At 37.3% G+C, this 23,788-nt stretch overlaps 1 protein-coding gene across 1 annotated transcript; it reads right to left on the reverse strand.

Annotated features, from left to right (window-relative positions):
• Positions 1-824: 824 nt before the first annotated feature.
• LOC115723338 (E3 ubiquitin-protein ligase RMA1H1) lies at positions 825-3,696 on the reverse strand. Its single transcript, XM_030652781.2, has 2 exons — positions 3,535-3,696; positions 825-1,729 (listed from the first exon to the last, which is right to left on the reverse strand). Exon 2 carries the CDS (start codon positions 1,705-1,707, stop codon positions 937-939), a length of 771 nt encoding a protein of 256 aa, XP_030508641.2. The 5' UTR covers positions 1,708-1,729; positions 3,535-3,696; the 3' UTR covers positions 825-936.
• Between the last annotated feature and the right edge of the window lie 20,092 nt (positions 3,697-23,788).

Here is a 23,788-nt window from a genome sequence, read left to right on the forward strand (position 1 = left end):
ATTTCAATATATTATCCCTAATACATTTACAAGTACCTATTGGCCACTAGGTCTATATTTTATTGCTTGTTCTAATCTTTTATTATATTATTATTATTATTTTTCTAAAAACGTATGGGCAGGCAAAAAAACGGTGGGGTAGGGTAGCATCATCTAGAAAAAAATAAGTGGCCACTAGTCCAATGACTCCTTTTGTGAGGAATGAGCAAATTGAAGGGTCAACAAGCAACAGCGATGGCCACATTACCATTTACCAACCCCTTCCGGGCCGTGCCGCCGCCAAGACCATCGCATCCACCTCCGTGTCGTTCTTTTCTTTTTTTAATCACCTTTTGGTTTTAGTTTTGGACAAAATTATTATGATGGGGACATTTATGAACTCATCTACCGCCCACTCCTGAAGTGGTCTTTTAATATTTAATCATATTTACCTTTTTTGGTTTGGAAAGGCTGGACCGCCTCCTTCGGACCATTGCTAATACCATCATAATAACCCTGAATTATGATCACTACTTACATGTTGTCGTTTTCTGGATGCCCACAAAACCAAATCTTATCTTTAACCCATACTTCAGAACAGAACTATTGTCCTTTGTGTAAAGGACCACAGTTCCATTCCAAAAACGATAATTCTATATGATTGTAACGTACGTCATTGAAACAGACCTAAGATTAGATGATTTGTTTGTGGAAGCCATTCCATATTCTGTCAGTTCAAATGTCGTGTGAGATTTGTATATTTGCATTGCACAGTTTTGCACAATTATACATACACGCTGTAAAGTTGTGCAGATTGATCAATTGAGGTTTGGACAAACAAAAACTAATAGAAAATGTATGATGATTGTATTTCTGTTATTTCACTCCGTATTCTTTACTCTTAAATTTTACATTACACTAGTGCTATGTGTGAGGGAGATAAAAACAAATGTGTTATCAGAACAAAAGGAGGCACAAAACTACGCAACAAAACAAGAAAAAACTGATTCTGCTGAGTGATCTATCAGCTTGCATAACAAGCCTTCTAATTCTTGGACTAGCATTTCCCACTAGATGATAAGAATTGGGATACGTATACAAATTTGTAATCGAGTTTCCAAACACCCTTGAGTAAACCACTTCGCCAAAAATCCCAACATTGGGATCCAACAAGTTAGCAACTGTGCTACCAGGGCTTAGCATAGGTGAAGTATAGCCACCCCTATAAACGCTGTTTTGATTAGGATAATCACGTTGATAAACTTGTGGATTACTCATGTATGGGTTTGTACTAGTAGTTCTTGGTGAATCAACCCCACAAAAGGGACCAAGAGGCCTTCTCGGTATTACTATACCAAGATTTGGAGCCTTTCCTTTAGAGGGTGTAGTAGTTTTGCCTCTGCCGTACAGAGGGACTAAAGAGCTCTGACTGACTTCGGCTTTGCAAACAGGACACTGTGGCTGAGGCTGAGGCTGCGGTTCTTGGTTCTCAGAAGAAACACTCTCGGAATTAAGCCATTTGTATATGCAGGGCCAGCAATAGAGGTGGCCACAAAGAGTAACCACTGGATCATGAACTGTGTCTAAGCAGATATTGCAGTCGAAACCCGCTGATGGGTTGTTATCTAGATCATCTGAGAAAGATTTCCATTTCTGGCATGATGATTTAGTTTCTTCAACAGAGCTGTTCTGAGACAAGCCATCTTGAAGATACTCCTCTAAGGCCATCTTATTGGGTTGCTTCCGAGATCTGATCATACAAACAAACAACTATGTTAGTTACTTGTGTTCTTTTAAAAAAACCAGATATGTAGTAGAGACAAATCAGAGACACGTGAGGGAAGTTTCAGCAAAGATCTTCCAACCATTTAACAGTGCACAATAAATGTATATTGTATACAAAATGAATGTATGATATCATAAAAGTGTTGTTGGACTTGGACCCAGCTACCAAAGGTCAATTTGCATAATTAACCAAGCTTAAAAACTCCAACAACTCTTGATTAGTTACAGATATTTTGTGAAAACTGAGGCAAAATGTTGTACCTAGAGGGAAAACTGAAAAGAAATTAATGATTGTGATGATCAAGAGATTTATTATGAGTATTTCATTATAATTGAGCTTTCTAGAAGTTGAAAAAAGAGGAATAAAATTAATATCATGCTTGGTTTAACAATCAAAGTTTCCACGTCTGTATAAGCAACCTAGTCAACACCAGATATTAAAGGACAGTGGTACTGATCTGAAACTGGTCGCCTAGACGCTTTTCCACCAAGATTCAATAAATAACATTGATTCCACTTAAAACCATGATTAAGATGTGAAAGCAAATTTTTTGCCTTAAATCTCTATTATGCAAGAAGATAACAAATATTTAAAAATAAGTATCATTCAAATTTTAGGTGGATCCCATAAAGAAACTGAAAATACGCAATTCCCTAGCAACAGTCATCAAGATAAACATCCTCTTTAATCTTTCTGAGGACCCACTAGAGATCAGATCTAACAATTTAAATCTTAGAAAAGTCTAACCAGGTTTCTGGTGGAGAAATTAGCCAAAGCATAAATTCTGTTCAACCACCACAGGTTGAGAGAACCAACGTGATAATTATTCTTGACCAACACACCAACAAACCTTAGAAAATATTTAATATAGTCTATAACGAATCGAACTCATAGCCAAAGATAGATAAAAATATATTTATTTTATACTAGTAGAGAGTCTATTGGTTATACTCAATAACAGCTCCAACCAAACACAATACAATGAAACTCAGTTTTTATATCGCTCTTGAGCCATCGAACAGGATCTCTGTTCCAAACAAAACCAATTGAAACAAAAGAAAAGAAAATACAAAAAGGACTGTTTTAGGAAAACACATAACTCACTGAAGAAAGCATAAAGGGGCCAAACGATGGGTCTTTAAAGTTGTTAAAGACTACAAATTTTGTACAAGAGAAGTCATATGGCTCAAGTTTTTCTATGTTAGGATAACAAGGTTCCAAATCCTAATGATTGGAAGATGAAAAATAAATCTACATTAAGGCAAGCTAATTAACAAAAAGCAAAAAAAAAAAACTTGAACTTAAGAAAATGGATCTCAAATATTGGTTCCCCGTAAAGCACGAAAAATGGTCCAAATAAATTATTATGATTACCATTGGGTTCACTAGTAAACAAAATTTTAAATGAAAAGAGTTTAAAGAATCCCAGACAATTTATTTTCAGGATTCAAGAAAGAATAAAAAAGAGCAAAACAACGAAAAGAGTAAATGATCGACCAAATTATCAACTATTTTGGTCACCAAAATGAACAAATTAAAGTTCGAAGCATCACAAAAACAAAAACAAAAGCCATCGCCATACCATACCAATCACATTCATAAATATGTGCGTATAGAAACATATATGCCTCCTCAAATTCATTGATAAATTCATGGAAGAACACTGTTTCGTCATACATATATATAAATAAAATATTAAAAAAAAAGGTTTTGACCATGTTCGTAGCGTGCGTGTCAAAAAGAAAGAGAAGGCAGAGTTGAATGCATACCGATAGTTTGAGAGGGTGTTCTACTAAGCTGTAGAGAATAGGTTGAGGTTGTAGCAATGGAAAACCTTGAGAACAGAGCTTTAATGGCGGAAGAGAGAGAGAGAGTGGGAGTTGTATACGATAGGAAAGAGGAATGTGAAAAGGAGTAGCATTTATAAGGGAGAGCAAACTAGTTATGTTACATATATATATGACCTCCGCTTGGTATAAATTGTTAATTAAAATTAAAAATTAAAAATTTATTAATTAACATTATCGTTTAGCACCCGCGTGTTTGCTAATTGATTTCATTTGACAAATAATTATCTCTCTCATTGCTTACGTGGACCTCCGCTTCTTTTCTTCCTTTCTTATTTTATTTTTTTAAAAATAAAACTATCTCCTATCTATTTTTTATATATATAATAGGTATTATTTCACAAATACACAAAAATAACAAAAAAAAATTATAAAAATAAGATTGCATGAAATTTTAAACATTTTTATGATTTTTTTTAATTTTATTTACAGAAAATGCGGTCTTTTAATGTTGTACTCTTGTTAATTTGTTGTTGACTTTTTGTTATCTGTACGTTATTTTTTGTTATTATTTAGATATTATTTTTTTGTTATTTTTTTGTTGTTTTTATAGAAAACCGTAAAAATATTAAAAAAAAAATTCAATAAACGTAAAAATATAATTTCTTTACAAAAAATAGTGCCTTATGTAATTATCCCTATATACTCACTACACAATATATCCGCTCTTTGCACAGCTAATTTAAGTTTTTTTTTTAATATTATAATAAATAGTTACTTAAAAATATAATTCTAATATATAATAAAATTATAAATATATTATCTTATTTCATATTATTATTAATAATTTTATTTATTAAAAACTAAATGCACAATTTTATTAATTATTATTTAGAATTATTTATTAAGAAGTTTAAAATTTATTATATGTAGTATTTTAAATTACTTTGTTAAAAGAAATTATTTTTATAAAAATAAATAAATAGGGTGGTGTAGAAAAAAATTACGGTGTTCCACATAATGTATTATTTTCATATCTCGATCATTCAAAACTATTGTTATTGTTGTATATCACTTGTAGTGTCATTATATCTCACTTATTTTCATCAACGTATCTCACATGTTGTTATCATTGTATCTCATCCCTTGTCATTACCGTAGTTCACTTGTAGTTGTCACTATCGTATTTTCTAAATCTATATCTTACTCTTAAATTTCATCTCGAATTTTATAGATTTTTTTTTTAATATTTTTAAGACAATAGAGAAAATTCATTAGTTTGTTCTTTTATTATTAATTAATATGTTTTAAAAAAAGTAAATATTATTTTTTAAATATCTTAATTAAAAAAAAAAGAAATAAATATTAAAAAAATATGATATTTTAGTTATGAGAAATGCTAAAAGGCAATCCTTCATGGTATCACTATTAGTGTAATTAAGTAGCAGGTCTCATATAACTTAAAGAAAAATAAGATTTAGGAGCTATCTCTAACCAATCGTAATGTGCCACCTATGAAAGGTGTTGGGCACTACTGTTGTCCAATAACAATGTTCTTTAGCTATAATTATGTGATACTTGAGATTAAAGTTATCATTTTAAAGTAGGTTTTTGTTAAAAATTAATTAATATTTTTTAATGAAACGTGGTAAAAGTACAATTGAAATATTATTTAGTATCACGTACAACTGATTCTTTTATTATTATTATTATTATTATTATTGTTGTTGTTGTTGTTGTTGTTGTTGTTGTTGTTGTTGTTGTTGTTGTTATTGTTATTGTTATTATTATTATATCTTAATTTTTTTAAAAAAAAAATTAAAAAAAAAATAAAAAACGTAGATATCATTTTTATACTATTATTATATGTTTTTTAAAATAAGCCAAAAACGTTAAGGTTGCATATTGTATTATTATTACTATAATTTGAGTTTTATGGAGTTATTTTTGTATTTTTTATAGATTAAAAAAAAAAGTGAGAGAATTAAGGAGAAAAGAGAAAAATAATTTTTAAATAATTTTATATGAATTAAAAATTAAAAAAATTAAAAAATTAAAGAGAGAAAAGAAAATTAACTTTAAAGCAATTTTAGAGAATCATGTCACCGTTTTATGTCTCTGCTTTATATATATTGATTGTTATTTATGTATGTATATATAAACAAAATTCACCATTAATTATATTTGATTTAAGTTTTAATATTTTTTTTTGGTATTTAATTTTTATTTTCTAACTTTTATAAAATATTTTATATTTTTATAGAAAATTAAAATAATAATAAAATATCAATTTGTAGAGTTATACTTTTTTTATAGAAAAATTATTAAAAAAATAGTAAAATATTAATTTGTAAATTTATGCTTTAATAAAATATTAAAATTGAGAGAATTAAGGAGAGAAGAGAAAAATAGTTTTGGAGTGATTTTAGAATGTCATGTTACCGCCTCATACTTCTCCTTTATATATATACTTGAAAATAAACTGCACTTTGCATATGGTTGTATTTTGTTTAGTGATCATTAAGTCATAATAATATATCAAATTTTAAATTTTAACATTTTTAATATAATTTCTTTTAATAATAATTAGAATAATTATTCTACTAGGTAGAAAAACAAATTGATGTTGTAGAAAAATTATCATACAATTCTTTCTTAAAATAAAAATAAAAAAGAGATATTTTAAAAGGTTATAATTAAAAAAATTGAAGAATCTTCATATAAAATAGAAATCTAAAAAAAATAATTGATAAATTTATAAAAAAAAACTCATCATATAATTTCAAAATCATTATCATTGCCATGCTAGGTTTGCCCTCAACATAAAATAAATCAAATAATGAGTTATCATTGCCATGCATAAAAGAAAAGTATTATGTCACTACCTTATGTCTCAATCATTATGAGTTAACTACTATGCAATGAGTTAAAAAAAAATAGATAAAAATATTTAAAATAAATTTAAAGAAAAAATAGTTACCAATATTGTTAGATATATTTTTTAATACTCAAACAAATTAAAGTAGAGATGTAATAATATCAACTATCTTCAAATATACATCAAAGTAGTAAATATACAGTTGTTAAAAAAATGTGCTACAATTATTTTAATATATTATAAATTATATTAATATCATCAATAAACTCTGTATAATATCATTAATCATAGTATTAATACCCACCATAGTATTTCTATAACTTACAACCTAACATACCTAATTATTAATGTATTATGTAAAAATGAAACATATAAATATAAAGTAGTTATTATTTTGAGAAAAGAATATATATTATCAATAATAAATAAAGAAAAAAAATTGGGGTAAAAAAATCTAGTTTTCTCTCATCCAAATTTAATTGTACATGTTAGGTTTTTTTTGGCAATTTAGTTGTCACAATATTTTTTAATTAATGTGCATTTTTATTGAGCATTTAAATTATTTTTATTACATTGATTTTGTGCATTTAATTATTCTTTTCTTCTAAGGAAAGATTCATTCTCAGCTGATCTCCTTTTGGTTTAGCAAACTTCTTGTAAGAGAAGGAATTCTCTTATGGAAAATTGTCTAACTTTGGAAAACTTGACTTTCCCTTTTTCTAATGGATGATTTCGGTTTTGCCTTTATTAGAACAAATCAAACAAGCTTTATTTGGCAGGTTTGAAGTCCAAATTCGTAATTTTAGTTCAATTTGAAAAGTTTCCTTTCTGGTCCTGCTCTGCTGTTGTAAAACCCGATTCTGATGCTGCAAATTAGGATTTTTTTTAAAAAAGTTTTGTACAGCTGGGAAATCATTTTTGTGGATGTCTCTATGGTTGCTATGTTCTATAAATAGGACCTAGAGAGCAGCCAAACACTCTTTATCTCTTATAGTCTCATGTTTTCATATCTTTCATTATGAGAAGAGCGTTTCATTTGTAAAGACCTAGAGTGTTCAACTAGGTTTTCTTATTATGATCGCATACTATTCATAGAATAGATTGAAAAGAAGCTTTGAACAAGTGTGGGTCTTCGGGAGAAGACTTTTCCAAGTCTCATTTCGGGAGAAAGTGAGCATATATCTTCGGGAGAAGATTTATTTAAGCCTTACTTTGGGAGGAAGTAAGAACACATCAATAGCTAAAGAGAGTTCACTACTTGGTGTGTTTCAGAGATCAGAATAGCAAGGTGGGTTACAAAGGGTTGTGGCAAATCACTAGAGGGAATCTAAATTTGTTTAAGTCAATTGCTTTTGTAAACTTTGATACTTTACTAATTGATTTTATTCTCTGGGTGTGCACCTGTGGACTAGTAGTGTTTGAAAAAACACTAATACCACGTACAATTCTCTTGTGTCAAGTTTTTAAATTCTGCACTATTTATTTTTGGTTTGTTTTTACAAAATTGTGTTCTACAGTGACAGAATAAAATTATGCTGCGACAAACTATCACAACCGTGTTTTTACTAAAATTTAGTATTATTAGTAGCATTTGCAAAAACTCATTTTTTCAATTGGTATCAGAGCGGGACACTAAACTCTTAGTGTGATCTTTTTAACGTTTTCTTGTGCTTTTGCAATATGTTTCCCTTTGTAGAAGAAAGTTCTATTGTTCGCCCACCACTCCTCAACGATTCTAACTATCCTTATTGGAAGGTTAGAATGAGGGCTTTTATCAAGTCTCAAGATGAGAAAGCATGGAGGATGGTTCTTTCAGGATGGTCTCCTCTTGTTGTGGTAGATTTCGAAGGTAATTCTAAATTAAAATCTGAACTTGAATGGTCTACTGAAGATGATAAATTGTCTGCTTATAATATAGCAAAGCTTTACATGCTATATTTAATGGAGTATGTGAAGGCTATATTAAGCTTATATCTTCTTGTGAATCCGCTAAAGATGCTTGGCAAATCCTTCAAACTCAATTTGAGAGAACTTCTGATGTTAAGCGTTCTAGGTTTATTATGCTTTAGACCAAATTTGATGATCTTAGAATGTCTGAATCTAAAACCCTATCTGAGTTTTATGAAAGATTAGCTGATATAGCTAATCAATATTTTACTCTTGGTGAAAAGCTTGATGAATTTGTTCTTGTCAGAAAAATTGTTAGAGTTCTTCCTAATAGGTTTGACACTAAACTTTTGGCTATGGAGGAAGCAAAAGATTTTAGCAAGATGAAGGTAGATGAGTTAATGTGTTCTTTGCGTACTTTTGAATTGAATCAACAAATCAAGTAGAAGGACAAACCAAGGTCCATTGCTGATAGAGGTAAAGGTATTGCTTTTAATGTTGCTGAAAAAAGAAAATTCAGATGATGAAGAAGATGATGAGATAGATGTTTTAACTAAAAACTTTCAGAAATACATGAAAAAGATAAGTGACAAAAAGAATTTTCCAAAATTCTCCAAAGGTAATACTTTTTCAAAACCTTCAATGACTAACAATCAAAAGAGAATTCAATGTAGAGAATGTGAAAGTTTTGGACATATTCAATCTGAATGTGCAAATACACAGAAAAAGAATAAGAAAAGTTTCAATGTCACATGGAGTGACGATGAAACTGATAGTGATTAAGATATTTCTAAAAATGTTGCATTAACCTCAGTTTCTTCTAAGTTTGTTTGTGATTCACAGGTGAAAGAAAGATTGGTATGTTTAAATAATAACATTGAAAAAGAAAATTTTGATTCTGATGAATCTGAAATCTATGAGGAATCACTGGCTAAGTCTTACAAGGTTATGTATGAAAAGTGGATACAGGTTACTTCTGAAAATAGATCATTGTAAAAAATAAATAAACAATTGTCTCATCAAACTGAATCTCTTGAATTGAAAATTAAAGAATATGAGACTAATTTTTGTTTAAAAGATGAGGAAATTATTCTATTAAAGAAGGAACTTAAAAATTTCAATAAAAATATATAAATGCTTAATCCTCGATCTTCTATTTTTGAGGAAGTTCAGAATGTAGGTCAAAGAGGCTTTGCTGCTCTTGGATCAAATGGTACTGAAAATTCTGGAAAAACAAAATTTATAAAATCTAGTGTCCTAGCGAATTTACCTACTGCTGCAAATTTAAGATCTGCTGCTACAAAAATGTCGTCTGCAGAAGGAAAGTCTCTAGTAAGTTCAAAAAGGATAAGATCTCAGTTAAGAATGTTTGTTCCAATCTGTCATTTTCGTGGTATTAAGGGGCATATTCGACCCAAATGTTTCACCATGGAAAATTTGTACAAAATAAATTATTTTGGTAATTTGAAAATTTTTCAAAAGAAACATAGTGCTTTGAAACAAAAATGGAATGAAAAAGAAAAATGTCTAGCTGGTTTTTTTTGATAAAAGTGTTTCTTCTCAAATGTGGTACTTTGACAGTGGTTGTTCCAGACATATGCCATGTGACAAGGATTTTTTTAGTAAATATCACACCAATGCAATGTGGTGAGGTCACGTTTGGCAATGGTTTAACAAGAAATGTCATTGGTATGGGAACTCTCAATTTTGAAGGGTTACCAAGGTTGAAAAATATTATGCTTATTGAGGGACTAAAAGCTAATTTACTCAGCATTAGTGAGATTTGTGATCAAGGGTATACCGTCTATTTTGACAATAATCATTGCTTTGTTCTTAACAGTAATAAACAATGCATTTTACAAGGGTTTAGATCTGTTGATAATTGCTACACTCTCACATTTGTTCTTACTTGTCATTATGTATGTGAAAATCTTGTTCAACCTTCTCGTACAAAACACATTGATATAAGGCATCATTTTATTAGGGAACTTGTTGACAACCAAACATTACAGTTGTAATATGCTGATACTGAAAAACAATTGGCTGATATTTTTACTAAAGCCTTAGATTCAAGTCAGTTTGACTCCGTCAAAAAATCTTTGGGGGTTTGCATTATTTAATTTTTTTCATTTGGTTCTCCATTTTGTCAAAATTTTGGGTAGTCCTTATCTTGCATCTATCCTTCTTTCATTCTTGGTTGACGAAACATGTTTATGCTTTTGGATGATGATTAGCTTAGTTTCTTGTACTCATCATACTTTTGAGGTTGGGTTAAAAGAGTCAAGTTACTTACATATGTGTGATCAGGATAAACTAAAGTATTAATGTATAGAGTTGAGCGATTTTTGTTTCAGTTTTTTGTCAGGCCCCTTGCTGGAATAGAGCTACTCATACTGAGGTGTGAAAGTCATCTTTTGAGTAAGCTGGAACTTTGTAATTGAGAGTTATGAAGATGATGCACTACCATAGAAAAGGGCTACCTTCAGTATGTTGTGATAGCATCCAGTCGCGGGATCAAATTGAAAAAGGCAAAAAATAAAAATCTTAATGATCCTATTTTCACTGCATACACTAATGTCTGACAAGTGTATACAAGTTTGTAAGTCTTCTCTAGTAAAACATAAAGTTTGGTTCACATTTTATGTAACTTGTCTATTTTTTCTCAACATCTGGTAAGTATGGTTTGTATTTGAGATACTAAATTCTTATGATCTTTGAAAGCATAACATGATTATTTTCCTTTTTATGAATCTTGAAAAGATGCATGCATTGGAATTACTTGATTTTTGTATAAAATATTTTAGTTTTTTCTTTTTATTATTTTGACAAAAAAATGATAATTAAAAAAAAGTGTCGTGTCACTTGACTTTTGGGCTAAGAAAAATTGGTCATTTGGCTTTCTTTTGGTAAGTATCAACATGTGCTTTATTTAGTAAATTTTTGATGAGTTTCCTCTTAAATTTTGATTTCTTATCCTTTATATTTTGTTTAATTGTTGACCATGATTGTTTTTCAGATCTTAATTTTTGGAAAATATTGGTTTCTTTTTGTCTTTGACCCTTATAGATAAACAAAAAGGGAGAGTACTCAGGATTTTAATTTGAATGTATACTCAACTGTCCAGGAGGAGTTGAGGTTTATTTGGGATTTTAATTTTGTTTGTATACTCAACTGTCCAGGGGGAGTTGAGGTTTGTATTTGTATTCATCTTTGGTCAAAGTTAGCTTTTTATTTTAGTTTAATGTTATGCTTTTCACGGGGAGTTTTTATATTTGTTTCGCTAACTTTGTTTCGTAGGTGTTTGTTATTTAAAATATTTTGATTATCTAAAGTGCCAAAGGGGGAGATTATTAGGTTTTTTTTTGGCAATTTAGTTATCAAAATATTTTTTAATTACTGTGCATTTTTATTGAGTATTTAAATTATTTTTATTATATTGATTTTGTGCATTTAATTACTCTTTTCTTCTAAGGAAAGATTTCTTCTTAGCTGATCTCTTTTTGGTTCAGCAAACTTCTTGTAAGAGAAGGAATTCCCTTATGAAAAGTTGTCTAACTTTGCGAAACTTGACTTTCCATTTTTCTAATGGATGATTTCAGTTTTGCCTTTATTAGAACAAATCAAATAAACTTTATTTGGCAGGTTTGAAGTCAAAATTCGTGATCTTGGTTCAATTTGGAAAGTTTCATTTTTGGTCCTGATCTGCTGCTGTAAAATCCGATTCTGATGCCGCAAATCAAGAATTTTTTTTAAGAAAGTTTTGTACAGCTGAGAAATCGTTTTGTGGCTATCTCTAGGGTTGCTATGTTCTATAAATAGGACCTAGAGAGCAGTCGAATGATTTTTATCTCTTATAGTCTCATATTTTCATATCTTTCTTTGTGAGAATAGTGTTTCATTTGTAAAAACCTAGAGTGTTCAACTAGGTTTTGGTTTTCTTATTATGATCTCATACTATTCATAGAATAGGTTGAAGAGAAGTTTTGAACAAGTGTGGGTCTTCGGGGGAAGACTTTTCCAAGTTTCATTTTGGGAGGAAGTGAGCATATATCTTTAGGAGAAGATTTGTTTAAGCCTTCTTCGGGAGGAAGTAAGCACACATCAATAGCTGAAGGGAGTTCACTACTTGGTGTGTTTCAGAGATCAGATTTGCAAGGTGGATTACAAATGGTTGCGGCAAATCACTAGAGGGAGTCTAAATTTGTTTAAGTCAATTGCTTTTGTAAACTTTGATACTTTACTAATTGATTTCATTCTCTAGGCGTGGTCCCGTAGACTAATATTGCTTGAAAGAATAAAAATACTACATACAATTTTCTTGTGTCAAGTTTTTAAATGCTGAACTATTTATTCTGGTTTCTTTTTTTGTAAAATTGTGTTCTGCAGTGACAGAATAACATTCTGCTGCTGCAGACTGTTACAGTAGTATTTTTACTGAAATTTAGTATAATTATTGGCATTTGTAAAAAATCAATTTTTCAGTACATGACAAGAAAAAATTCATATTCATATTTGTTTTTTTTTTCTCTTCCTCAAAGCATAAATAAACACTGAAAAGAGAAAAAAGAAAAAAAGAGGGAGGACCCCGAATTATCTATGAATCTTAGTGTATATGGTTGTGGTGATTTTTTTTTTAAACTAAGTTGAAAGAGAATAATGTGGGTAATGTTTTTCTTTCTTAAAAAATCAAAATCAAAGACTCCTTTATATATATTATATATAAATATATGTAAAGTGAGATTGATGTGCTTAGACTCTCTCTCTTAAATGTCAAAATACGTAAAAAAAAAATTACATTATATATTGTTATACTTATGTCTGTACCTTTTTAATCTAAAAGCAATAAGTATATACGTAGAAGCATTAAGATTAAGCATAACAATGCTATCTAATAATTTCTTGAGCCAAACTTATTATAATGCTTCATTGAAGCTATTAAGAAAATTACATTGAAGTAATTTTGTTATATTGGAAGATGTATATATTATATACAGCAGGGTCGGTCCTAAGGTATATGGGGCCTAAGACAAAATTAAAATTTGGGACCCCTATACATAGACGCCCAATCACAATTACGGAGGCTTCGGAGCTTAGAGCCAAACGCATTTGATGACGGGGGCTATGCTTCCCCTTCAAGATTAATTTCCTTGTATTTGTCGGCCTTGCGCCATACCAACTCATTCCTCAAGCTTACCGCCTGCTTTCACGCTTGTTTATTTTTTACTCCGCCCAGGGTTGGGGCTTTCCCAGTCCGGTGGAGATATTGTATTTTTGTGAACTTGTTTCTGTCCCCAAGAAGGGGGACAAACTTAAGGACGACTTTTATGGCTTCCGGGCCCACCCTTTGAATGAGGGCCCGGTCCCCTTCAACCAGCAAAAACACGTCAAGGAGTATCGTCACCGCTTCTTCTTCTCCTCCGGGTTCCAGGCTGTGGAACACCGGAGCTTCTCACGGAGTGGGTTAGGATCCCTACTTATGAGCGGACTGCACCTACTCAGCTCTTCCTCAAACGGACCAAGACCTTCGCCACATATGACAAGAAGGACCTTGACGTCGGGGGATTGGTCACAACGGAGAATTGCCAGAAGGCCAAGCTGATCTTGGGGCATCAATCGGTGGAGGACTCTCACCTTTCCAAGGTCATCTGCCCGAACGTAAGGGCTCCGGCCGCAGAAAAGGTACTCCGGGAGGAAATCATCGCCACGGCGGAAGAGAAGTACCAAAAGTACCTCTTCCAAAAGGCCCAGGAGCAGGCTTACGCTAAGGCCCAGGCTGCCGCCGGGAGGCCCCTTCGTATTGGGAGCCCGGTTGAAAGGAGGGCCCCCAGACCAAGGCCTACTGTCCAGGTGCCGAACACGGGGGCTCCCGATGCCAGCACTTCTGGTTCTGGTAAGTCCCCTCTAACGATACATTACGTCCCTCCTGTTCGTGAATATGCTAGCCTTAGGCCGATAGGGTTCGATGAACGTCTCCTTAGGTTTAGGATGCCCTCTACTCGGTGGGGGGATCATGCAAAGGAGTATTACTTCTCCAACTTAGGTGATTATTTAGGCTGGTCCCGGATGGATTCTGGACCTCCGGTGCCTGTTCCCTTGGATCCCTCAGCCTACCTGTCTTCCAGCTGGTTCCGTCCCTCGGACAGCTATCTCGGGGATGATGCAGCCAGTGTTAAGATTCAGGACTTTGCCAGGGCCGAATTAGAGAGTTAGGGTAGGACTAGCTTGATTGCTTTTTAAGTGTCCGGTGCTTTCACAAACATTCTAACACTTGACTCTTTTCTTCTTGTTGCAGCAGCTGACCCCATGGAGGCGATCTTGGCCACCCTTGCTGGAGCCCACAGTCCTGATGTTTCCCTTCCTCCTACTTCTTCCCAGATGGTCACCCCCGGGAAGGCTTCTTCCAGTGCCCCTCCAAACACCATTGACTTAGTGGATGAGGAGGAGGTACTTCTTGAGGAAACTGAAGAAGGTGAAGAAGAGCAAGGGGCTCTTCCTGTGGAAGTTGAAGAAGGTGAAGAAGAGCAAGAAGTTTCTCTGGTGCGCAAGCACAAAGGCAAGATGGTAGTAGAGGAGTCTTCTAAACACCCGCGGAGGGTGGACACTCCGGCCCCGAGCCATGACTCCGGGATCCCTCCCGAGGCGGAGGAGTTTACAGTGCCTCATGGCATTGTGCTGACTCCGGTCCCCGGAGATGAGGAGAGGCAAGAGCTTCGGATTGCCAAGTACAATTATGCCCTTGACGAGTACTCTTGGGGGCACGCTGAGGTGGAGGCCTTGAAGAGGGTTTTGCGGGAGGAGGTGCAAAACTCTCTTAACGAGGAGAACTACCAAAATCCGTGGGATCTGAACATGGACCCCCTGACGGACTGGTTCAACCGTTTCCTCGGGCCCACCATGGCCCCTTTTCCCTCTAAGATGACCAGTGAGTACGTCTCCCAGCTGACTCGGTGCGCGCCTTAACGGTACGCTACTTGTGCATCCTTGAACTCCGTCTACCAGGTTCAGGACCTCAGCCATGCCCTGGCTGCGGTAAGTACTTTGTGATTTATTTCTTTCCTCATTATTTTACGTAAGGCTCTCACTCACTTTTGCTTCCTTTTCAAGATTACTGCAGAGGTCGGCCGCCTTTCCAAAACCATAATTAATCATGGCTTCATCTTGTCCGAATATTGGGGCATAGACGAGGTTGTGAAGACCATGCAGGACCTGTCTACTGAAAGGCGGGCGTTCCGGGAGGAGGCTGAGCGAAAGGAGGCTCTTGCCAAGGCAAAGTTCAAGGAAGAGGCTAAGCAAAGGGAAGCCTAGGCGGAGGCGATGATGCGAGAGGAGGTCCTTCGGAGGGATAGGCTGGAGGCGAAGCACCGGGAAGCGTTGAGGGCGGAGGGCGGAGGGCGAAGCTACTGCCAAGGCAAAACGCGAGCTTCGGGAGGCCAGGGAGGCCTTGGACGAGATGGCCGCCAAGGTGAGATCCTTAGAGGAATTGCACCAGGCGGGTCTGGAGTCCAGGGCTAACTTAGCCGTGGAGATGAAGGAGCTCAAGGACTTTAAAGACCAAGCCTTGAAGAAGGCTAAGAAAGACGAGCTCCTCTCCCCTGTTTCCTGCAGCCGTTGCATTAAACGCTTCGATGACGGCGTCTACATGGCCTGGTCGACAAATGGCCAGAGTATCAAGCTTGACTTCTACCCAAAACCTGCGGAGATGATTGCCAAATTTCGGGAGAAGAAGAAGAAGCTTGACGCCATGCTTGAGGCGCGCATTGGTCCTCGCCTTCCTCCTCGCATTGATTAGGCCGTTCTGAATCCAGCTCATTTCAACCAAGCTTTTTCTTATCTCCTTTTTTTTTATTTACAGCTATTTTGCTTTTGTTTAAGACAATCTTTATTTTAATAGCTGTTTTATTTTCTAAAAGGAGACAATGATTAAGGCCTGTCCCCGGGCCCTTTGTATATATATATATATTTTTTTTTGACCAGTCCTCAGGGGCAGGATTTTTATTTATATGATCTTCTTTTTTTTCGATGCATATTCTTTATTTTGGACCTGCCCTTAGGGTCAGGATATTTATACATATGATCTTTTTTGATGCATAATTTCTCTTTTTGGACCTGCCCTTTGGGTCAGGATATTTTACTTTTGGCTTATTTTTCATCTATCCATGTGGTATGCTTTAGAACCCCCTGAGTGGCATGAAAACTTTGTTTTTAAGGCACTCAGTTTTATTTAAAATACAGAGGTTGCATACACTTAGACGGTACAAACCCTTTAAACAAAGCCTAAGTTATACATTTGGACTATTGGTAATATTTTCGAAGGTGATCGGCATTCCAGGCCCTTGGCACAATGGTTCCATCCATCCTTTTTAGCTTATAAGTTCCGGAGCCGATTTCGTCCTTGATTTCATATGGCCCTTCCCAATTTGGCCCAAGTACCCCCACTCCGGGTTCTTGGGTGGCTGGGAAGTGTAAAGAACGCTTAGTTTAATTTGGAAATTAGCAATTAATTATGTTTAATTCTGGAAAATTATTTATAGATATTTAAATAATTATTTATGCTGTTATTATTGAATTCCGAAATGCATTTTATGTCATATAGTGAATTTTATAATTTTGCATTTCAAGTGCCCGGTAACATGGAACTCGGTGTTTGGCTCAGTAAAATCACAACTTAGTATGTTAGTATTGTGGGACGGTTATTTAGACATTGGGAATGTCGGAATCGGTTGGGAATTTAGAATTTCCCAAAATACCCTTTAGTGCCCTTTATGTTATTTTAGTGTGGAGGGGCAAAATGGTCATTTTTCCCCAATGAGGTTTTGTCCTTTAGTGGACTTAGTAATTGGAAATTTATGTTATGTTATGTTTGGTTTTGGCTGAAATAAGGATTTGAATTTAATTTTTATCAAATTGGAAAAAAATATCAAGAAAAGCAAAACTCTCTTTCTCTCAACTCTCTCTCTATTCGGCCCCCCTTTGAGCAGCAAGATTTTTGTTGATTCTTTGGTTTTTCAAGCTGATTTTGTGTGCAATTCAAGCTTTAGGTATTGTTCTTACTCTTTTCCTCTTTAGTTTCTTGAAAAATCAAGTAAGAATTGGTTGCATGCTTAGTTTTGTTGCTGTACTTGCTGCTGTATGTTGTTGTTGATTTCTGAAGTTAGAACATGATTTAAAATGTTAATTCAAGCATGATTATGTTAGTGATTTGTTGGTTTTATCAATATATGGAATTTTTACTCAAAACTATGTTTTTCAAAGAAAAATGAAGAATCTTGTTGTTGCTTGCTGTTGTTTTCTGAAGTTATTATATGCATGTTTAGGTAGATTTGAGCTGATTTGGTTGCATGTTAGTGATGTTTAATCAAGTTTGAGTTTTGAACTCAAAGTTTGATGCTTTAATGGTGATTTTTGATTGTATGCATGAAGCTCGGTTTTGATGCTTTAAAAATGTTCCTTAGGGTCTAAATAGCAGGTCTGGAAAGTTTGGTATGATTTGGGGTTGTTTGGATTGAGTTATGAATTTTTGATTGTTCCCTGCGAGGAACCGGAATTCCGGATGTGCAACCGGAATTCCGGATGGGGTTTAGGAATTCCCAGAATCGGAATTCCGGTTGCAGAACCGGTCTGCCGGTTGGGGGATTTTCAGGAACCCTAGTTTTTTGTGTTTTTATGTTATTTGGGGTATTGCCATGCTTTTTATCGATAGGGAAACTTTTAGTTTCTAGTTTAAGTCCCCGGGAAGTGATTTAGCGTATCACTTATTAGTGTTGTGATTGTTATGGTTTAGGAGCCTGTAAACCGCCGTGCAGTTCGTTCCACTCAGGTTGACCGGCACACCTGAATTCGGAATTGAGGTAAGATTAGTATAACAGTATGCATATGTATTACATGTTTAACGTGCATGTTAGGAAACCTGTTAGATTACATTAGATATGTATGTTGGCTTCATACCATCCGACCATATCACATCGGTTAGGCTAGATTATGACTAGCAACTGGAGTATGACCAGTATACCGAGTATAGGCTGATACTAGGGTTGGTGGTACAGTACTGTTTGACCGTATCACATCAGTTAGGCTAGATTATGACTAGCAACTGGAGTATGACCAGTATACCGAGTATAGGCTGATACTGTAACACACCGGTTAGGCTAGAGTATGACTAGCAGCTGGAGTATGACCAGTGAACCGAGTATAGGCTGTTACTTGTCAATAGTATCGTCTTATGAACGTTCACGACTCAGTATCGTGTGGGACACGGCAGTTAGGATTATGGTTAGGGGTATGGGCGTCTGATCATAACCGGGGATTATGTATGTTTTATGATTTATGCTTTTCTTACCGAGTCTGTCGACTCACAGTGCTATGTTTATGTGTAGGTAAGGGCAAGGCCAAGGCTGAGGAACCGTGAGGACGAGCCGATGAAGATTGTGCATGTCGGGGTAGTTAGGGCTGGAGCGTACGATCCTCGGGACAGCAGCGCTTTTGTAATTAGTCGCTAGGCGACAAGTATTTTGTATTAGACAGTAAACTTTTGTAAAGTATTTTAATCGGGATCCCGAGTATTTTGTATAAAATATTTTCTAAGTTTAATTAAAAAGCAAAAATTTTAATTAATCACGATTTCCATAAACCTCGTTGATTAGCAACGAGCTGCACAGTACATTTAAAAATCACGTAATACGCCTATGCTAGTTAGGGTGTTACAGGAAGACTCTTCTTAAGACCATATCCCCTATAGCGAATTTTCTATTTTTAACTTTGGAGTTAAAATATTTGGTCACCTTCTTTTTATAAGCTGCCATTCGTATTTGTGACTCGTCTCGGAGTTCTTCAACTTGATCCAGCGCTTCCTGTAATAAAGCTTGGTTTGTAGCTGGATCGTAAGTTGTTCTCCTGTGGGATGGGAATAACGTTTCTACCGGGACCATTGCTTCACAACCAAATGCCATTGAAAAAGGCGAGTGACCGGTCGTGATTCTAGGGGTCGTCCGGTAGGCCCATAACACTCTTGGCAACTCTTCGGGCCAATTGTTTTTGCAGGCCAGCAGCTTTTTCTTTAGGGTGACCTTTAGAATTTTGTTGACTACTTCTGCTTGCCCGTTTGTTTGCGGCCTTGCCACCGCGGAGAAGCTTTTTACAACTCCGTGTTGGTTGCAAAAGTCAGTGAACTCTTCGCAATCAAATTGCTTTCCATTGTCAGAGACTATTTTGTGAGGCAAGCCATATCGACACACTATGTTTTTAATAACAAAGTCTAGTGCTTTTTTAGCAGTTATAGTCTTCATGGGCTCAGCCTCCGTCCATTTGGTGAAGTAGTCTACTGCTACTATTCCATACTTTACTCCTCCCTTTCCTGTTGGCAGGGACCCGATAAGATCTATCCCTCAAACCGTGAAGGGCCAGGGGCTAGTCATCAGGGTAATTTCATTGGGAGGAACTCTCGGTATGTTCGCGAACCTTTGGCACGAATCACACTTTTGGACGTGGTCTATGCAATCTTTTTTCATTGTTGGCCAGAAGTATCCTTGTCTCAATATTTTCTTTGAGAGACTTGGTCCTCCTGTATGATTACCACAGAACCCTTCGTGGACCTCTAGCATAATTTGCCTAGCTTCAGGGTCCGATACACACCTTAAATAAGGCATGCTGAGTCCTCTTCGATAGAGAATTTTATCCATCATTACATAACGATCAGCCTGATACTGAATCTTTCTGGACAGTGCCCTTTCTTGGGGCAACTCACCTTTTGTTATGTATTCTATGATGGGGACCATCCAGTTGGGTTCTTGCCCAATCGTTGTTATGGCCTCTTTTATTTTGATGCTTGGTTCTGCCAAGCGTTCCACGGGTACTACCCCCAGTCCTTCAATTTCACTGTCTGAAGCTAACTTAGCCAGGCAGTCCGCATGAGCGTTCTTTTCCTTGGGGATTCTTTCTACTTTATAGTCCGTGAACTCGTGGAGCAGCTCCCGGACTATCGTTACATACGCGGCCATTCTTTCGCCGCGCGTTTGGTATTCTCCTGATATCTGGTTCACGACCAGTTGGGAATCGTTGTAGACTTCTACTCTTTTGGCCCCCACAGCCTTTTGCTAATCTCAGCCCTACTATCAGGACTTCATACTCGGCTTCGTTGTTTGAGGCTGAGAAGTCGAACCGTAGGGCTGCCTGGAGTCGTAGTCCGCTTGGGGAGATCATTGCAACCCCCGCTCCGGATCCATTTTCATTGGAGGCTCCGTCCACAAATACTTTCCATGTGGGGACCGATGGTACTAGCGCGTTCGCGGTTGCCTCAGCTTCATTACATTCGGTGATGAAGTCCGCCAAGGCTTGTCCCTTTATGGAGATACAGGGTATGTAGTGCAAGTCGAATTGACTTAACTCCATCGCCCATTTGAGGAGCCTTCCGGACGCCTCTGGCTTTTGCAGGACTTGCCGGAGTGGGTGATTGGTCAACACCTTGATTGGGTGCGCTTGGAAATACGGCCTTAATTTTCTTGATGCCATTAGGAGGCAAGAAACTAGCTTTTCGATGATGGGGTACCGCGTCTCTGCCCCTATCATGCGCTTGCTGACGTAGTACACGGGATGTTGAGTTTTCTCTTCTTCTCGGACTAAGGCAGCGCTGATCGCGTGCTCGGAGATGGCCAAGTATAGGAGCAAGTCCTCTCTGAGAACGGGTTTTGACAGGATTGGAGGCTTGGCCATGTGCTCTTTCAATTTTTTGAATGCCTCCTCGCACTCGTCAGACCATTCAAATTTCTGGCACTTCTTCAAAATGTTGAAGAAGGGAATGCACTTGTCTGTAGACCGGGAGATAAAATGGCTCAGGGCAACAACCTTTTCGGTTAGGCTCTGCACGTCTTTGTGCTTCTTGGGGGATGGCATGCTCAAGAGAGCTTGAATTTTTTCTGGGTTTGCCTCAATCCCTCTCTCGCTGATGATGAAGCCCAGGAACTTTCCTGATTTGACCCCAAAGGTGCATTTCTTATGGTTGAGCTTCATTTCATATCTCTGGACTACCTCAAAACATTCTTCTAAGTCGTCCACATGGCTTTTGCACGCTTTAGACTTGACTAGCATGTCATCTACGTACACCTCCATGTTTCGCCCCAAGAGGCCTTTGAACATCCGGTTGACCATTCTTTGATAGGTCGCACCATCGTTCTTCAGTTCGAAAGGCATGACTAAGTAGCAGTATACCCCCTTATCGGTCCTAAAGCTAGTGCACTCTTGGTCCGCCGTGTGCATCTTTATTTGGTTGTACCCGGTGTACGCATCCATGAAGGACAGTAGCTTAAATCCAAAAGTGGCGTCTACCATCTGATCGATCCTGGGTAGAGGGAAACAGTCCTTTGGACAAACCTTGTTTAGATCAGTGAAGTGTATACAAACTCGTCAGGTTCCGTTAGGCTTCGGCACCAGGACCGGATTGGCTAGCCATTCCGGGTAGTAAACGTCGCGGATCATGTCGTTTGTTAAAAGCTTATCTACCTCTTTCTCTAAGGCCTCGGCCTTTACTGAATCGAGAGGTCGTCGCTTTTGTTGGACCGGCGGCATGTCCGGGTTGACGTTGAGGACGTGGGCGATGACGTGGGGACTTATGCCAGTCATGTCCTCTTGGCACCATGCGAAAAATGTCAATGGCGCCCTTCAGCGTCTTTACTATTTTTTCTTTTTCCTCTGGATCTAGGCTCTTTCCTAGCCGGAGTACCTTGGTGGAGTCGAGGTCGTACACTGATACCTCCTCGACGTCCTCCATCGGTTCTACGATTTTTTCGGACCCCACGCGGGGATCTAACTCGTCTTCTTCAGCCATCTCTGGCTCAATGGTTTCCCGGACCATCAGCACAGGTAGGTGAGTTGCAACGTTGTAGCATTGCCTCGCCTCCCCCTGATTTCCTCTCACCGTCCCTATCCCAGCTTCCTGGGTCAGGAACTTCAGGCACAAGTGCCATATTGATGTGACTGTGCCAAAGTCTACGAAGGCCGGTCGGCCGAGGATTGCGTTGTACGCTGTCGGGCAGTCCACCACCACGAAAGTACAGTACTTGAACGTGCTCTAGGGGTGTCCGGGCACAAGGTGGTTGGAAGTCTCACCTTCCCCATTGGGATAAGTGTTGTTCCATTAAACCCTGTGAGTTGGGAACCACTGGGTGAGAGGTCTCGGTCCGTCAGGCCTATTGCAGTGAAGGCCTCTTTGAAAAGTAAATTCATGGAACTCCCGTTGTCGATCAGGACCCTGGCCACCACTTTATTGGCGATGGGAGTCTCTATGACCAACGGGTCATGGTGAGGAAAACGCACCGTCTTAGCGTCTTCTTCCGTGAATGTGATGGGTTGATCCATCAGCCGGGGCCTTTGAGCCGGGAGTTGGGTAACTTCCCAAACCTCATTGTGTTTCATGGCCCCTGCATACCGCTTCAGCTCTTTGCAGGTAGTTCCTCCGATATGGAATCCTCCCGAGATCATGGCCACTCTCCCATTAGGTCTGGGTGGCAGACCAGGGATATGCTGGGCATCTCCAGCGGGAGCAAATGGAGCCAATACTCCTGTCGCACCCCCTGGTGTTCCCTGGGGCACAGCTCCAGCCGCCTGACCCAGGTTGAGATGAGGCAACCGATTTTTTATCCACTCGTAGAGGTGCCCCAATCGGATTAAATTTTCTATCTCGTCTTTGAGATTTTTGCATTCATTGGTGATGTGCCCAATGTCATTATGGTACTCGCACCTCTTGCTGAGGTCCCTCCGGGAACTATCTTTGTACAGAGGAGGTGGTCTCCGGTAGTGTGTATTTTGCCTAGTAGCAAAGTACACACGTTCTTGGGAGTCCGTCAACTCCGTGTACAGGGTATATTGGGGAGTGTACCCCCTTTTTTGTCGCTTTTCCCCCGTCCAGGTGCTACCCTTGGAGGATCTTTTACTCCTTGAACCTTGGGAAGGACCGGCCAAGCTGGCAGTCGGAGCGGAGTGCGAGAGGGCTTGTCCATTTATCCCTGAGGCCTAGCCCTGGCTATATCCGGGAGTAGCGGAGAATTGTATGCCGCTCATTGGTGGAGTTGCTGTCGGGACAGTACCCGACGGCTGGGCTCCGGGCACATACCCTGATATCCCGGTGGGATAATACCCTCCATAGGCCACTATTTGGGCCTCTTCAAGATTGATGTATTTTTGGACTCTCTTTTGGAAGTCCTGAAGGTTTGCAGCTCCTTCCTGTTGTAGTTCGTTTCAGAATGGAGTTCCTGTATGGATGCCTGCCTGCAGAAAGGCAAGCTGTTGTCCGTCATCCACTTTCTTGGTCTTCGAGGCTTCCTCGCGGAACCTCTTTATATAGTTCTTTAAGGTCTCTGTAGGAAGCTGCTTGATGTTAGTCAAGGCACTGACCTCCAGATTAACCTTTCTTGCGGCGACAAACTGTCTCCGAAAGTTGGTCTGTAACTTATTCCAACAGCCCACGGATCCTGGCTCTAGTTT

This window comes from Cannabis sativa, chromosome 9 (genome assembly GCF_029168945.1).
Source record: "Cannabis sativa cultivar Pink pepper isolate KNU-18-1 chromosome 9, ASM2916894v1, whole genome shotgun sequence".
NCBI classification, from domain to species: Eukaryota; Viridiplantae; Streptophyta; class Magnoliopsida; order Rosales; family Cannabaceae; genus Cannabis; species Cannabis sativa.